Source organism: Parasteatoda tepidariorum, chromosome 11 (genome assembly GCF_982258835.1).
Source record: "Parasteatoda tepidariorum strain Cologne lab strain chromosome 11, Ptep-v5.0, whole genome shotgun sequence".
Lineage (NCBI taxonomy): Eukaryota > Metazoa > Arthropoda > Arachnida > Araneae > Theridiidae > Parasteatoda > Parasteatoda tepidariorum.
In genome coordinates, this window is record NC_141765.1 from 80597532 (window position 1) to 80615555 (window position 18024).

At 28.6% G+C, this 18024-nt stretch overlaps 1 protein-coding gene across 2 annotated transcripts in view; it reads right to left on the minus strand.

Annotated features, from left to right (window-relative positions):
- The window catches only part of brun (trafficking protein particle complex subunit brun), an 80100-nt gene that overhangs the window by 39428 nt on the left and 22648 nt on the right, over positions 1–18024 (minus strand). For both annotated transcript variants that reach the window (XM_016073546.3, XM_071187804.2), the window contains exons 6-8: positions 17561–17688; positions 13911–13979; positions 5977–6048 (exon numbers count right to left, since the gene is read on the minus strand). In XM_016073546.3, the coding sequence (XP_015929032.1) occupies positions 5977–6048; positions 13911–13979; positions 17561–17688 (269 nt within the window). The remainder of the gene's footprint in view (positions 1–5976; positions 6049–13910; positions 13980–17560; positions 17689–18024) is intronic.

Genomic DNA, 18024 nt, shown 5'->3' on the forward strand with positions numbered 1-18024 from the left:
ATTAAAAATATAAGTTTTTATAGTTTATCTATTTTTATTAGTTATTTATTTGCCTATCTGTTGGTAAAATACATTATTTTTTAGTTATTTATTCTTTTTGTGATTAAACTTAATAAATAAGGATCAACTTAAAATAGGGATTGTTTATATATTTGTTAGTTTCTTTATAAGATGGCCTGATATTAGATGCTAAAAATATGCTTTGTTTTACAAACTTATTGGTGCTTTTCTTTCCAATAATATATTAGATTTTAATTAGCATTTAAATTTTAGGCTTTTTTTTTTCAAATCAGTTTTAAAATGGCACGCAACATAAATAAGATAATCTTGCTATTTTTACAATGTAATATAACAACTACTTGACCTGTCTTAATCCCTACCAACCACCTTCTGTGAAATTGATGACTCATGGGACATCTGGTCTTTACTGTTAGAAGGAATAGTTTAAAATAATTGCACATCTTGACCTTCACTTCCAGATGGGCACATATTTTACACACAGCTTCATTTATTTGACATTGGTTCCACCCCCTTCTCTGACATTAGTAATCCATCATTTATCTACTTGTGTGAGGATTAGTTAAAAAGGCGAAAGCTTAGAATCTTTTTTAGTGTGTGAAGAATTTATTTTAATTTTGGAATTTTATAGCACATGTCGTATATTTTGTGATCTTGAAAGAAAACGTCTTCGTCTATTTCAACCTCTAAAAAAAGAAAGCGCGTGAGTTTATCGATACAATCGAACGAAAGTAGAAATTTTAAAAAAATTAGATGAAGGTTCTTCAGTAAAATCTCACAGTGAGATTTATAACGTAACTCAAACCATTTATGATCTTCGAAAAGACGGTCAAAAGAAAAAAATACTGGCTCTATTTTCAAATTCAGAGCGAGAAGATGCAATGAAAAATCGAAAGACTTTGCATCAGGCAAAAAATGAGGATGTCAACAAAGTATTAATGGAATGGATAAGACAGAGAAGATCAGAAAACTTTCCTTTAACTAGACAAATAATTATGGCTCAGGCGAAAAATTTTCATAATGAGCTTGGCATAGAAAAAAAATTTCGAGTACAGCATAAGATGGTTTGCCAGATTCAAAGAAAGAAACGGCAATCGATTAACAAAATTTTGCGGCGAAAAAGCCTCAGCCGATATAAAAGCCGCTGAGAATTATGTACATTTTGTGCTGAATGTGGTTCAGACTCAGAACTTGACCCTAGAGCAAATTTTTAAAGTTGATGAAATGGGTCTCTATTACAAATATCTACCAGATACTACTTACACTACAACAGATGAAATCAATTCTAGAGGTTTTAAAATTGCGAAGGATAGGCTGACATTATTAGCCTGCGCGAATGCAGCGGGCACATGTAAATTGAAACTGACTGTTGTCGGCAAAAGTAAGAATCCCCGGGCATTAAAAGGTGTTAAAGTTTTGCCTGTAGTTTAAAAGGCTAATAAAAAAGCTTGGATCACACAGGAACTTTTCACAAAATGGTTCCAGAAGGAATTTGTGCCTAAATCCCATGAACATTGCAAATCGATGGGATTGCCCGATGACTGTAAAATTGTTTTGTTTTTAGACAACTGTACGGCACAACCACCTGCAGCCGTTTTAACTGCCAATAATATAGAAATTCAATATCTCCCCCCAAACTACACGTCCTTGGTATAGTCTCTCGATCAAGGCATTTTATGAAACTTAAAATGCCGTAATAAGGTTGAGTTTTTAAAGAAGCTGATCGACGCAGCTAATGAAGGAAAATCCATCCAAGATTTTCTGAGAGCATTCACCGTGAAAGATGTTATATGGTTGTCAGTGAAAGCATGGGAATTTGTTTCCCATGATACATTAACTCACCAGGGATGAGATTAGCCAAAAGGCAAAAAAGCTGAATTTCCACGATAGTAAATTTTACGCAAGCGCAACCCTTTAATAATAAATTCCAGACAGTTTAAGGTAATAAATAATGTGCTGACATACAATTGTGTACTAATCTATTATTATATAAATGATTACATTGATACTTAACATTTAGTGAAAACAAAAATTACCATATGAGAAAATAAAGCTGGAAATTATATTTTTCCTCAGTTCACATAAGAGATAATTATTACTTGAAAAACTACCTGGTTTAGCAAATTAAAACTACTGAGAATATACATTAATATTTAATTTCTTTTAATAAATACTGTTATGTGATTTATAGCAAATATATCAGTAATATTACTTTTTAAATTATATTGGAAAAAAAAGTTTAACAATGGACCGAATCATTATGTTCATATTATAGTCTAATCTAACTAGAGCCCTTTGAAACATATCAATAACAGTGAAGTAGAAATATATAGTAACTCCTTAACATACTAAAATTGCTATTTTAGTTTGAAAAATTACATGACAATCAGCAACTGTTTAGATAATTGTTTTTTATTTGATAAGAATTTTGTATTTTATACCATAAATGACAGCAATTGTAAATAAAATTTTGATGATGAGTTAATTAACTCTTTTTCCAAAAAAAATTGATTTAATCCCTTTTTAAGTGATTGCTTTTGTTTGCTATATTTAGTCGTTAGTCCATCTTCAAACATCTTGTGACAAATCCTATTTTTTCTTCTTTGCAAGCATAGAATGTAAGTTTTGAATATATTCCCTTCCAGTTTCTCTGATGTTGTAACACTTACATATACTAATAATCGTCGTTAGAAAAACAGTCACCTTTATAGTAACTAATTTTAAAAAAATTTACTTCTTACAAGAATCGCGATAGTTGATCTTAAAATTGCATGAATATGAATAACAATTATGGATTTTGAAATCACATGAATATGAAACTAGATATACGATTTTGAAAATGTGAAAATACAAACTGGGATATAGAATTTTTAAAACGTGTAAATACAAATCACGATTGATAATTTTTAGATTGCCTAAATACGAATAATGATGTGTAATTTTTAGATTGCATAAATAAGAATCATGATGCATAATTTTTAGAATGCAAATCTCAATGCCTTATTTCAAAATCACTTAAATACGAAAATCAATGTTTGATATTATAAACCGCATGAGCAAATCAAGACATTGAATTTTAAACTTTCGTGAATACGAATCGCTACATAGGTTTTTAAAAAGGTGTAAATACGAGTCACAATATCGGATTTTTAAATCTCGTAAATAAGAATCGCAACGTACATTATTCAAATCGCGTGAATAAGAATCGCAACACGCAAATATGAAAAGCTATGTTTGATATTAAAATCGTGTGAATAAGAATCGAGATATTAGCAGATTCCAGGCTTGGGACCTCTAAAAGGCTTGTCAGAAGCAGTTTCGTTTGAACTACAAAAATCGGATCTATCTGGAGGGCGGGTAAAAAATTCGGAAAATCTTATCTGCTGCAAGCTAAAATAAGTAAAAATGAGAAAGGATTGGTAGCTATATAGTTTGAATTTTCCGTTTCTCTTTGAAAATCGGTGAATTTTTTGAAAAAGCGGAATACTTATGAAAAATAAGTGAAATTTTTAGAAAAATCTGAATTTTTGATTTGAAAAAAAAGTTGAAATTCAAGAGATAAAAAAGAAAAAAGCGGATCTATCTGGAGGGCGGGTAAAAAATTCGGAAAATCTTATCTGCTGCAAGCTAAAGTAAGTAAAAATGAGAAAGGATTGGTAGCTATATAGTTTGAATTTTCCGTTTCTCTTTGAAAATCGGTGAATTTTTTGAAAAAGCGGAATACTTATGAAAAATAAGTGAAATTTTTAGAAAAATCTGAATTTTTGATTTGAAAAAAAAGTTGAAATTCAAGAGATAAAAAAGAAAAAAGCGGAAATCCGCTAAAAAGCGGAAAAATCTCATCCCTGACTCACGCATGGCGGAAGTTAATTCCGACTTGTATTTTTTTAGAAGATGTTGACGACTCTCCTTTTGAAGGATTAAAAATTTCAAAAGAAAAAGATTTCCAAAATGAGCTCCGGGAATAGGCTCGAAAATGGTTAGAGCGGGACCTTATGTCAGAAGCAGAGATTAATGAGTGGTTTAATATCGATAATGACGTCCCAATTGTAAGCGAAATGACCGATTTCGAAATTATTCAGATGGTGTTGAACCCAGGCGCTGAACAAAAAGAAAGTGACAACGAAGATGAGGCTGAACAAGTTTCTGTCATATCTAATGAACAATGCATCGAATTATCAAAAGAACTGATAGCTGGAATGGAACAGAAATCATTTATTGAGGAAACTCATGTAATGACTGTTTATAAAATCCAACAGTTGTTTCTTAATCAGAAATCAAAATTTCGTCAGCTAAAAGTTTAAAAAATAAATATATGCAAATTTTTTATTTTTTAAACTTACTTTTCTTGTCAAAACTTTTAAATTTTATTAAATGTCATTTTTCTATTCTTTTAAATGTTATTTTTCTTTTTTTTAATTTAAGAGAACTTTTCTTTTCTTAAAATGTTTTACTTTGTTTTCATTGTAATTTGGGTTCGATGAAACAAACATCGATAAACTAAGTTTTTTTGCCGATCCAGAAAAGCGGGAAATTCAGACATCTGGGATAGCGATGGTCCCAAGCATCCCGGATAATTGGCTCTCTACTGTATATATGTCTTAGTTTAACAAAGTAAATTTATAGTGGTTATAAACATCACTTAATATAAATAATTTAAATAAACCTATAAAAGTCCTAACAATATTCTTTAAAAATATTAAGTGTTTGCATAGTTACTATAATTCCTGCTTACAATTAGTATATTGCTACCACTACTAAGAATCTTAACCTGGTGTAAAAAATGACAGCTATGCAGTGGTAAAGTAACTAATGATATTACATAGTTTAATAATTGATTGAAATAATCAAACATTATGCAAGAAAACAACTGATGATTGTTTTTCTTAAGAGACACATTAAAACTTGGGACTACTTAACTATAATTACAACAATGGCTACTGAAAAGTTACCAAGGCATCATTGAAAAAAAATCAGTTTCTTTACAACAGTATAATACATTAAAAGAATAGCAATTTTTTTTTATTATTTGCTTTTAATACTATTTTTCAATAGATTTGGATCCTCAAAGTATGAGAGTAGCTTTAATCCAGAATACATAGTTGCAATATTTCAGACAAAAAAAAAAAATTCAGGCCCTTAATGTTAATTTAACTTTTTATGCATTATACAATATCTTGGGAACTTTTACAGCAAATATTTTAAAAATTATTTAATTTTTATAATAATTTATAATTATAATAATTAACAAAAGTTCAAAATAATATACTATTCTTTATTTTTTAGTTTACTAATAATCAAAAAAAGTTTGAATTGTAAAATAGGCAAATTTTTACACCAATTTAATCTGCATAATTTTAAATGGTTTGCAATGTACACAAATTTTTTCCCCTATTTAATCTACGTAATTTTAGATAATAAATTCCAAACATTGAAGGAAATCAATCAAATTGTTCTTGAAAAATAAAATGTAATAAAAATACATCTTTGAAATGGGAAAATACACATGAAGTGAAATTAGCATAGGGGTCCAAACTTTTGACTGCTGTTCCATTTAAACTAATGGGACCATATTTGCCAGATTGCAACTGCACCCCCTTGTCTTGAGGATCAACAACAAAAGTATATTTATTCAGAGAAAGTATGTTCTAAAGTCTCAAACCATCAAGATTGAGTCATAATGCTTGAAAATCTCATCACAAGATCAAAATTTATAAAGGTTTGCTCTTTTTGAGCAATGTACATACAAAAGAACATTTGAGTACAGAAATTTTGAAGTAATATTTTATTTACTAAATTGGACAAAATATAATATTTCCGTTATAGTAAAAAAAATTTCTTAATGTATCTCTCTTTCATTTGTGGTTTACAGATTTTATAAACAATATTTAATGTTTTCAAGTTCTCATACTGAGTAAGTTTTATTTTTCCCATAAATTATTAATATAGAAAAATTACTTTTTCTTCTTCTGTTTGATTCAGTGAAGTAAACACCACATTCTGCAAAAACTTTGAAGCTTCCAGATTTTTCTAAAAACATTGAAGTTATATTAAGAGGTTCACTCAGTTAATTAATTGAAAAATTTAAGATATTTTTAAACTAAATTTTTAATAATTATTTTCATTAAAAATAATTATTAGAATTTTTAGCTAAAACGAACAACACATAACAAATACAGTTGAGCCTGTTTATTTCGAACCTATTTATCTCGAAAATCACTGTATCTCAAAATTTCTGAAATTCCCTACATTTACTGTCTAAAATTAATGTATTTTCCATGTTTATGTCGAATTTTTTTTTTCCCCTTCAGAACCTTCGTTTCTTGAATTTCTAATAACCGAGCACAAATGTCAAAACTATTTTTATCAGTAGAACTTGCAGACAGATATGAATTTTGTGACCCCACAGGAAGTAGGGATGAACAGGTTGGGGCTGTTTCTTGGAATTTCAATCACTACCCCTGCAACTTCCTTAACTAGAAAGGAATACAATGATTCTGGCAGTAAGTGAGGGGTTAATAAGTAGTTTAGCTTTTCAACATAGTTAAGAAAGCTAAGAATAGAAATTCATTTTCATCTCAAAATTGCAACCAATGGATCAAAGGATAATTAGAAGTTTTAAAGTGAACTATAAAAAACCAACTTGTAGATGCCATCGATGAAAAAAGCTCTCTAAAGGAGGTCTTAAAAAACTGGTTTCAAGGATAGTTGTGAAGGTGATGAACAAGAGGTTGAAGGCATCAGTAAAGAAGAAGAAACTGTTGATGCTGAAAATACAGTGCAGATTTGCCAGAATGGAATGCAATAAAATATGGATTTAATGTTAATATTAATTTGAAAGATTCTTAGTGGACAACTGCCTGACAACATGCGGAACATTGACAGATGCGGAAATCATAGATAATGTCAAAGGAATATCAGATAAAGAAGGTAAAGATCATATTGATGAACGAAAAGTGAATGCATAAGAGGTAGAAAAAGTTGCAGAATTCTTATAAACTATTCTTTAATCCCAGGAAAAAGTCGGATATGAGGAATTTGCGCTCTTTCTAACCTTAAAAGAATAATCGAAACAAATAAGGTTATACGTCAAAAATCTTCAAAAAAAAATTTTCAATGTTAAATGTATGTTTAAAAAATGTTATGTAAATAGATGTATGTGGTATAATCAATTTAAAGAAATGCTTATATTTTTCTACTAAAAACAATTAAAGAGCACTTTTAATAGAATTGTTTAATTGAACTTAATTTCTTTAAAGTACCTGTATAACCCGAAACCACTTTATCTCAAATTTTTCACCTTTCCCCTGAGATTCAAATAAACAGGTTCGACTGTATAACAAAAAAGCAATTTAATACAATAACTAACAAAAAACATAAAAGTTCAAGCAACAGAAATTTTTAGAAGTTGACAACAAATTCTTTTAAAAAAATTTAGCAGAACAGTGATGTAATAAATTGATATTTTTTCATTAACAGGCAATGCTGGATTATCAAGAACTCATTTAAGCTGAACTGTTGGTAAATGTTACAAAAAATATTTTTAAAAAAAATCATACATTTTCTTTTTAGCTCAATATGGAGTTCTTTAGATCATTTGAAGTCCATATTCATACTTTCTTATTCTGCTACCGTTATAATTCTGCATAGTAATCATTTAGTTATAGATTTTAAAATAAGTTTGGAAGTTCAAAAAATCACTTTACAAAAAGGTTATAGATCTTACAAAATTTCTTTTCAATAAAAGTGAAAAGTGTTAGAGATGCAGAATGATCTTATAGAATTTTAATTAAGTTTGTTCTTTTATATTTTTCTTTGTAGATCAATAAAAATGAATGGCATTATGAAAGAAAAGAAGTTTATGCTAAGCATAGTAAAGAACATTTCACAAAAGGATGAGCTTTTGAATTAATTCTAATAAAATAAAAAAAGGATAAATTATTAGATTTGTATTTCAATTAGAGCCTATTTAGAATTTCTTTAAAGGAAACTCGGCATCATATAATTACTGATACCTTGCTAAAACATAGTAAATTATGTATTTAATAATTTTTTAGATTGCTAGTTAAAAGTTAAGTAAGTAATAAAAATAAAGCATTAAAATTCTTTTTTTTTCACCATAAAATTAATACGCATTTAAAGTATTAAACCTTTCACTTTTTACTACTCTGTTATTTTTGTTTACTGCTCTGTTAATTAATCTGTTATTTTACTACTCTGTTAATTATATAACACATTATTATCAAAATTTCTCCATTTTTGAGCTCTAGACAAGTAGTGAAACAGGATATTCCACAACATAACTTGCAATAGAACAAGAAAAATTATTTCCAAATACTTCATAACAACAGGATGGTGACAATCAGAGTAAAAAATAATAATAGCCAAACTATTTTGTTATCAATTTACTTGTGGGTGGGATAATTCTTTGAAATATTTAATTCACCACTAGTTATGATGAAATAAAAATTCTATAATTTAACTTTGAACCAATACAAATTAGATACTTTATAATTATAATGAAAGCAGATTTAGATCTATTTAATTAACCATACCCATATTAAAGTCAACACTATTTAACTCCTCCTGATTGTTGCTTAACTTAACAAGAACTATCTGTTCTTTTATATTTGGAATATTAATGCTATTAGCAGTGTGTAGAGTCTGTTCTTTTTCTAGGTCAACATGCATGCTTTTAACATTGCAGGCATTATCAATTTCTACACTTCTGACAAAATAGTTATATTCATCCCATCGATTTTCCTTTTTTTTATAAACTTTATTATACAGTTGAAATTTTTATGATTAATTAAATATAACTTTAAAAATAACAAACAAGTTAGTAGCATAAAATCATTAAAATTGGTCAAACCTGCATGACTATATTAATATTTAAGTCTTATGCAAATGAAAAATAGATAAATAATTAAAAGAAAGTTTGAGACTGAATTTCAGTTGTTTTTACTTTTTAAGACAATTTTAATAAAATAATTTATATTAACTACATATATTAAGGTACATAAACGATAAAGTCCATTCACGTTTGCACAATCACGCAATCATTTTTACACACAGTAGAATTCAAGTTTTTTGAATACTAAACAACCATTAACTAATTACGCTAATTTTCTTAAGTAATGATAATAAATAAAAAAAACTTCATATGAATAATTAGGTGAAAACAAACAGAAGAAAAACTGATTGAAAACAAAATTGTGGCTGAAGAAGAATTAAATAAATTAATTGTGTTAACATTACAACAAAATAATACTGAACATACCAACGATAGCTGAAAAAAATCATATCATTTTCAACAATAAGAAAAGGTATTCTAAAATGCATAATATTAAAACTAGATCCTTTTAATAAGATAATGTCATGAAGGTAGAAAAATTTTAATTCAATTTCATTCAATGAGAAAATAGTTATAAACTTACCCATGGGCGCTAAAAGAAAAAAAAAATTTTTTTTTATTCTTAACAATGCATGAAAAAGTAAATATTTAGGCCAATTGCAGAGTAAGGTGGAGCGGAAAAAAAAACGTTTTCGATAATTGAAAAGCACTACCTCATAAAAGTTGTATATGGAGTAGTATATCCCACGTGAATTTTTAAAAAAAATTTATGAACCATCTTGATTCCTCACAAAAGCCTTACAAATTTGAATTTTTTTTAAAAAAACAACAAACTTTTGAAAATGTAGCAAATTTTCACAAGTTTTCTGGAAAAAAAAAAATTTTTCCATAAAAAAAAATCTTCTATATCCTACACTGACAGATTCTTGATCCGGCAATTTCAGCATTTTTTTCTATTCTAATATATATATAGTTATTTCTAATTTTCTAATAATATATATATTAGAGTATGTATATGTATATACATACATGTATATACATATATATATGCATATACATGTATATGTATATACATATATACATATATACATATATACATATATATACATATATATATATATATATATATATATATATATATATATATATATATATATATACATATATACACACACATATATATATATATATATACATATATATATATATATACACATATATATATATATATATATATATACATATATATATACATATATATATATATATATATATATATATATACATATATATATACATATATATATATATACACATATATATACATATATATATACATACATATATATATACACATATATATACATATATATATACATATATATATATATATATATATATATATATATATATATATATATATCAGTGGCATTGTGACGTCTGGTCATCACACGATGCGGCGATGACAGAGCAATATTTCAGAGAATTAGATAGAGTATTTTGAGTTTAAGTACAATTTAAAAAATATGATTTTTCTTAAAAAACAAAAAAATTCCCGGTCAGAAATGTGTAAAAACCAAAGAGAAACCTCGCGCAATTTGTAAACTTTAATGCATCCAAATAACGTTTATTTTTCCTGCCTCAGTGACTGGTCCCTACCCACCCCGCACATCTTTTTATCCAACTAAAAGTACGCTATTCACCGCAGATTTTTGCGCTTCGGTTGGACAGAAACCAAGAAGCTCTCCCACTCTTCAAGTGAAGGGGTTAGATTTTAACAAGAACAACGTTGCTGTTTCGTTATCTGTTGTACTTTCCTGTTGTTATGAAATGTTATTCAGTTAAAATTTCTCTTTTTTTTATTTTGCAGGACTTTTTTATTAATTTTTCTCTTTCATTATATTGTATATTCTGCTTTTTAACTGAGATGGTTTAGTTAGTAAATCGAAAGTTTTGGGGAGGGAGTTAGATCATAAGTTAGAACAGCCAACTTCCAACATGCAAGTGTTTTTTAGATATTTCTGTTTGTTTGGCGAGTTTGTTGTTCAGTGATTTTTGTGTCTTGCTGTGTCAAAGATATTTTTATTAATTGAGGTGGCGATTTGATTATTTTTTTGTATGTTTTTGCATCGTCATTGAATATTCGTATGTGATAATTCAGTGTTTTCATTGAATGAACTGAAATTTTTTCCCCATTGATGCCCATTTTACTGATTCGAACATGGCTGAATCGGATATATACTCCAGAAAAAGATTTGAGGAAAAACTGCATATTGTCCAAAATGGTAGACCTTGTCCATCACTCAAAAATTTATCGTCTAAAGTAAAAGAAAGAGGCAGAGACTATACCAGACACTTTACAGTTTCTAATTATAATTCTCATACTTGGCTCTGTGGCAGTGAAAGTTTGTCCAAACTTTCTTGTTGGCCCTGTCTTTTATTTTCCGAATCCAAAAATGTTTGTAATTTTAGTGGTTTCAGAAATTTGAATGAATTAACCAAATCAAACAAAGCACACACATTGGATTCTGAATCACATCTTCAGTGTGTAGTAGGCCTGTATAATTTTGGAAAGCAAGGAAAAGATGAAGGTATAGACAAAACCCTCAAAGTTAATAACAATTTGCATAACCAAAAAGTTAAGAAAAATCATGAAGTTTTAAAACGACTCATAGATGTGACATGTTTTCTTGCCAAACAAGAATTACCCTTCCGAGGGCACAATGAAAAAACTTCCTCTTTATATCAAGTAAATTATGATGAAACTTTAAATCTTTTAAGACTCTATGATCCAGTTTTAGCAGAACATTTTGAAAATTCCAGTTTTTAAAGGCACTTCAAATGATATAAAATACGAACTGATTAGTATTATTAGTGAAGAACTGATAGAAACTATTAAACGAGAAATAGAAGAAGCAGATTTTGTAGCTTTAATGTTAGATGAAGCGTCGGATATTAGAAGAGGGTCACAGCTCTCAACAGTTTCGAGATATGTTGTGAAGGGAGACAGCAGTGTTACAGAGAGGTTTGTTGGATTTACCGATGTAAGTGCAGGCCGCACATCTAATGGTTTACTTGAGCACATACAGAAAATCGTAAGTAAATATAAACTGACTGATAAATTCGTTGCTCAGACATACGATGGTGCTGCTGTAATGTCAGGCCATTTGTCAAGTTTACACAAAAAGGTTACAGATATATATCCAAAAGCTCTATTCATGCACTGTTATGCTCAGGTATTAAACTTGGTTTTATCTCAGGGCATGAATGATATTTTAGAATGCAACAAATTCTTTTCAATACTAAGCACAATTGCAAAATTTTCATTGTATTCTAGTAGGCGATCATTTGCAATGCAGGAATACTTAAAAAAAGTATTCCTTCTTTTGCTCCAACAAGATGGTGCTTTACCTCAAGACTGGTGATTACGGTAGAACAGTACCGTGAACATATTATTGATTTTTTTAAAAGCATTTATGAAAGTTCTGATGATACCTTGGATGGGCCTGGTCGCTGTGTTGCCAATGGGTACTCCTTGTTTTTGAAGAAGTTCGAGACTGCCTTTTTATTAAATCTGTTTTCACCTTTGTTTTCCCGAACAGATTTATCATTTCAAATGTTGCAGGCAGACAGTATCAATATATTGTCCTGCTTAAATGTTATCAGAGACTTTCAAGAAGTCTTGGAGAATGCAAGAAAGTGCGATGAGAGTGACATTATTAAATATTCCTGTAATTTGGAAAAAAACTGTTTCAGCGGCAGGATTACCGAAAAATTCAAGAAAAAGAAAAGTTCATGCTAACAACGAAAGTTCACTGACTTTAGAACAACGATATAGAAAGCTGTTTTATGAAGTAACAGATAATTTACTTAGTCATTTAAGCAGCCGGTTTTCTTCTCTGAAAAAATTGGCATTCTTTATCTTACTAAATCCTAAACAGTTGAAGAATTTTTCAGAAAAAAATGGCTTCCTTGAACAACTTTTAACTAATCTAGGAGAATTATATCCACACACCTTTGATATGACAGGGTTGAAAAATGAACTGATTGCATTTCACCGGACTTCTACACTAACGACAAATGCCCACAAAAACTAATAAAATTTCTGAAAGAAGAAAATTTACGCTGAAATTTTTAAACTCTCCAAATTAATTTCGACCATTCCTGCAACAATAGCACCAGTAGAAAGGAGTTTTTCCGCCCTTAAAAGAATTCATACCTACAAGAGGTTCTCACAAACAGAAGGCAGGCTCAGTAATTTGGCCTTGTTGTCCATTGAAAAGGAACTGTTGATGTCTTTAAAGGAGAAAGAAAACTTCTGCATCAAAACCACTAACAAATTCGCTTCAAAAACAAGAAGGCTGGAGTTCATGTATAAGTGAAGGTAAGATTTAAAGTTTCTTTCTTGAACATTCAACCATTGCATTTTAGAGTTAATAATTTTTCACCACAAGCTTAAATAATTGCGATGACCACCGAAAATTTCCAAGCCACGCCACTGATATATATATATATATATATACAGAATCATGGATGCTATATAGCATATCTAGAGAAGAATTTTGTTAATTAATATAGTAATACAAATTATTTGTTTTCAAACACTAGCATTCTTGATATTATACCCTATATTCTTACACTCAAAAGTTACATCAACTACAAAGATTAAAATAATTCAATGTGAAAAGATTGATAACTAAAACTACAAAACTGCATGACACAAAAAAGAGAAAAGAACACTTAATTAAGCTTCTGCTGGAAGCATACTTAAGGGTCCATAATGTAATAAATTTAGAAAGATAAAATTGAAAACAAAGTATAACTAAGACTAACATAATGCTAGAAATAAAATAAATAAAACAACCTTTCTTCAAAATGACATAAATAATTCTTATTCATTGTCAATTTTATTCTATTTTTATTTATAGGTAACAAAAACATAGGTATAATTAATAAAAGTTGCCTTATTTCTCACAAAAACAAGGTAGAAAATTTATTTAAATAGCTCAAAAAGTAAAAATATATACAAATAACTTACCTCATGGACAGCTAGAACTTTAGCTGCTTTCATGCTACACTCCAGTTCAACAATTGCTGCAGCTTGGTACTAGAAATAGATATTTAAAAAATTCCAGGGTAAACATGATTTAGATGGCTTGATTTTCTTTTTACAAAAATCATTAAGTCTAATGCTTGTGTATAGATACATATTGGCATAATAAAGCCTTCAGCCTGTACATTCTTAGTTAATTTTTTTCAGTTTTTGGCTGTTACAAAAAGTGAAAAAGAAATAATTTTCATTTTAATTATTTTAATGTAATCAAAGTAATATAATCTTACTTCTTTTTTATTGTTATATGAATAGATATTTGTCAAAATTAAAACTAAAACAAACTACGATATTTTAGATTTCAAAAATATGCAGCTAAAAGTTTTCTATGTTTGACTTTGAAACAATTATCGCCATGCCATCACAAACGCACAACCCCTCACTATTTCTGTCATAAATATTTAGTTAGCATAAAAAACACATTATGGGTACAGTTGTTGCAGTTTTTTTGTAAGCCTCTAACAGTGTTATCTACTAAAGACTCTTTAGAACTTTCAAAAAGTTTTTTATACAACTCCTCCTTAAAATTGAAAATTTTTGCCTCAATTTCAACTACGTATCTAGTTATACTGCAAGATATATATTTCAAAGCAGGAGTTTGTTCACATAACATTCCTTAAGAAACACGTTTATTTCTGTTAACTATTGCAGTAAGAACAACTTTCCCTTTTCATTTTTCATAAGATTAAGAATGGTTATTCTTAGAAACATTATTGAAAGCATCCAAAACAGATAGTAGGCAAGTACAACAACTTTAACTATTCTCCCTAAAAAGCTTTTTGATTCATAAAAGGGTTTTTCCTTCCTCCAGAAATGAGATTTCACTGGAAATAACATCGAAAAGTACGTAGGTCACATAAATAGTAGTAGGTACATATGACGTAGATCATCTGTCAGACCAAACAATTCTACTGATTATTTTTTATCTTAGGAAATATTTGTACAGTAGAGAACCAATTATCCGGGATGCTCGGGACCATCGCTATCCTGGATGTCTGAACTTCCCGGTTTTCTGGATCGACCAAAAAGTGTCGTTAATCGATGTTTTATTGGACCCGAATTAGAAGGAAAAAGTGTAATGCATAAAGTAAGAGAAAAAAGAAAGGTACTCCTAACTTTAAAAAGAAATGGTAGAAAAATAACATTTAAAAGAATAAAAAAAATTTGCAAGTTTAGACAAGAAAAACAAGTTTAAAAAATGCAAAATTCTCGTATTTATTTTTTAAAAGTAATTACAATTCCTAAATTAACTAATGTAAACAAAACCAATGGTTAAATAATGCAATATATTTCATACCTAATGGATGGTGTTTTCTACACTAGGGAATGCTGCAAGCTCGGTACCGCCTAAATTTCCAGGTTACTGTTTCCGTTGTATTTTAAAGTCATTTGGCATCATTGTGTTTTGAGATTCTTGCAAACAATGTATTTGATTACTTACTACTTGTGTTTACAATGCTAAAAGTGTTAACACTAACGTAAGATGGTGCACAGCTTGCAACAAGAATAAACAGTAATAACTTATGGAACGAGGCCAAATCAAGACTGCCAAAAAAGCAAGTTATTCAAAATCTAGCAAACATGTCACCTTTTATAACAATTTATCTCTATATAACTAAAACAAATTTTCACTTCAAACTCACCAGAATTACATAATAACATTAATATCTTATGAAATTTGGCAGATTTGAGCTCAGAAATCATCTAATTTATTTATTTCATTGAAAACAAAATTATCCGTTTGAAAATATCGCCCCGCAGAATAACGTGTAGTAAGCAGCAGCAAACTTTCTAACCAGAACCAGAGCAGGCATACAGTTCTAGATTGTTATTGTTTATATTTCTACTGAAAACACCATCCATTATACGGGGGAAACGATAAAATAAAAGGAAAACTTATTAATCTAAATAAAAACACTTGAAAATTATCGAATCGAAACGATAGTTAAAAAAGGCACTAGCATAAATATTAAAACCCGGAACAAGGCAAGATCAACGGAATTTTAAAAAAAAACCTTATGATAAAATTTATGAATAAAAAGAATTAATTTATTGAGTGCGAAATTTATCGTGAAAAGAAAAAAATATCAAACGTAGTGGAATCAGAAAAACAAGACTGCAATCTGCTTCATAAAATAATCCTATGTTTAAATTAATAAACAATTCTCCTTTTATTTTTATTTTTTTGCTGATAAAAACACGATATTTAATTACAGCAGATGTGATTCCACATCAATAAAAACTTGCAAATGATACCCCACTTTCAAAGTATGAGAATTTATTCCGAAGAAAAAGATTTTATTTTTATTAATCGATGTCAAATAGATAAATATATTTTTCTCTTTCATCTTCTGTTCACTGATATGCATGCAATGCATTTTCCCTACCTCCCTCGTACATCAAACAGAAAACAAAATCAGCATGCCACACCCTTGAGCTTGATTGACGACCTAAAGGAGAAAATAAAACATTCCTCCCTTCCCTGCCTTCAAGGTCACGGAGGAAATGACGTTTCTCTGGGTAAACAGGGAAAAATTTTCCCGGTTTTCTGGTTTCCCGGTTATCTGGATACCGGATAAATGGTTCTCTACTGTACTTGAAAGAGCTTAAGAAAATAATACTGGAATCATAACTTATTCATAAACCAAAACTAAAAAAATAAGGCCTATCAGATACGCTTTTTAAAATGCCATGCTATCATAAAAACTAAAGATTATATGCAAAAGTAAAACATTGAAAATAAAAATCAACCTTAATTTTCTAAAGAAAATTTTAAAGGAACATCTCAGTTTTCCAATTACCAGAAAAAGTCAAGAAAAAGGAATTATGTCTAACGCAAATGCTCTTGAAAATTGCCGGGTTATAATAAAAATGTCTATAAAATACTTTTTTTTTCAAAAAAAAGAGAAAAAAAGCTAGATAGAAACAAAAAACGTTCTTAATTTTTTAAATGAAATTCTTATGCAGAAAATCTCAGTATAAATGTTTTTATATTGCCATATTTTTAGAAGAAAAAAAATTTGCTATAAAATAAAGTTTATTAGTAACGTTCATTAAAAAAAATGCTGTGTCATAATAAAAATGCCTATAAAAGGAAAAGTTAATTAAAAAGAAAAACAGAAAAAACAAATTGTTCTTAGTTCCTAAAACAAAACTTTAACACTGAAAATCATAGTTTTCTATGTTACTGGTTACAGTACAGGGAAAAAGTGATAATAAATTAATAGTATGAGATGCTACGTTAAAATGCTGCATTATAATGAAAACAGCAAAAATGGAGAAAAAAAAATTCTTCTTAATTCTTAGAATTAAAAGTATCGAAAAAATGACAAAATATACTAGTCAGAATATAATTTTTTAAAAAAAAGCAGAAGTGCCAAAACTTGTGGTTCAGTATAAAGTAATCTAGTTTCAATTCTTCAAATTTAGTTTTTCCATTTGTTTTCTAGAGGATAAATTTGCAAGCCATGTGCAGAAACATGGATTTTAAAATTTAAGAAATTTGTGTAAAAACCATATCTTATAATAAGCAATACTATAATATAGTTGAAAATACGCTTTTATATTATTCTTTATACCTTTTGATAATGTTGAATAGCTTCTTGATACTTTTGTGACAATTCAGAATAGTTCAGCATTTGTTTACCAAAAGTTTTGATATCTTTGGAATCAACACCAAGTGGAAGACTTTTACTGAGAGCAGCAACTAAATACCGTAAAAAAAAAATAATACATAACAACACTCAGAGCAAAAATATTCTTATTTTAAAATAATTAGAGCAAAGAAATTAAAAAGCTTAATAGCTAAACAAAAATTCCAACATTGAAGTCATACACATATAACATTACATACTGCGATATACATGCTACAGTGGGCCAAAAAAACCTAAGTTTTTATTTTCAAAACACAATAGTGCAGGAAAGAAGTCTTATGTAAAAATATGAAATTTGGCACAAAATGTTTTAAAATCCGTTAATATCTTCTGGTCGAGCATAGCTATTAAAGTTTTTTAAAATTTGACAAATTTAGAAATTTTTTAAT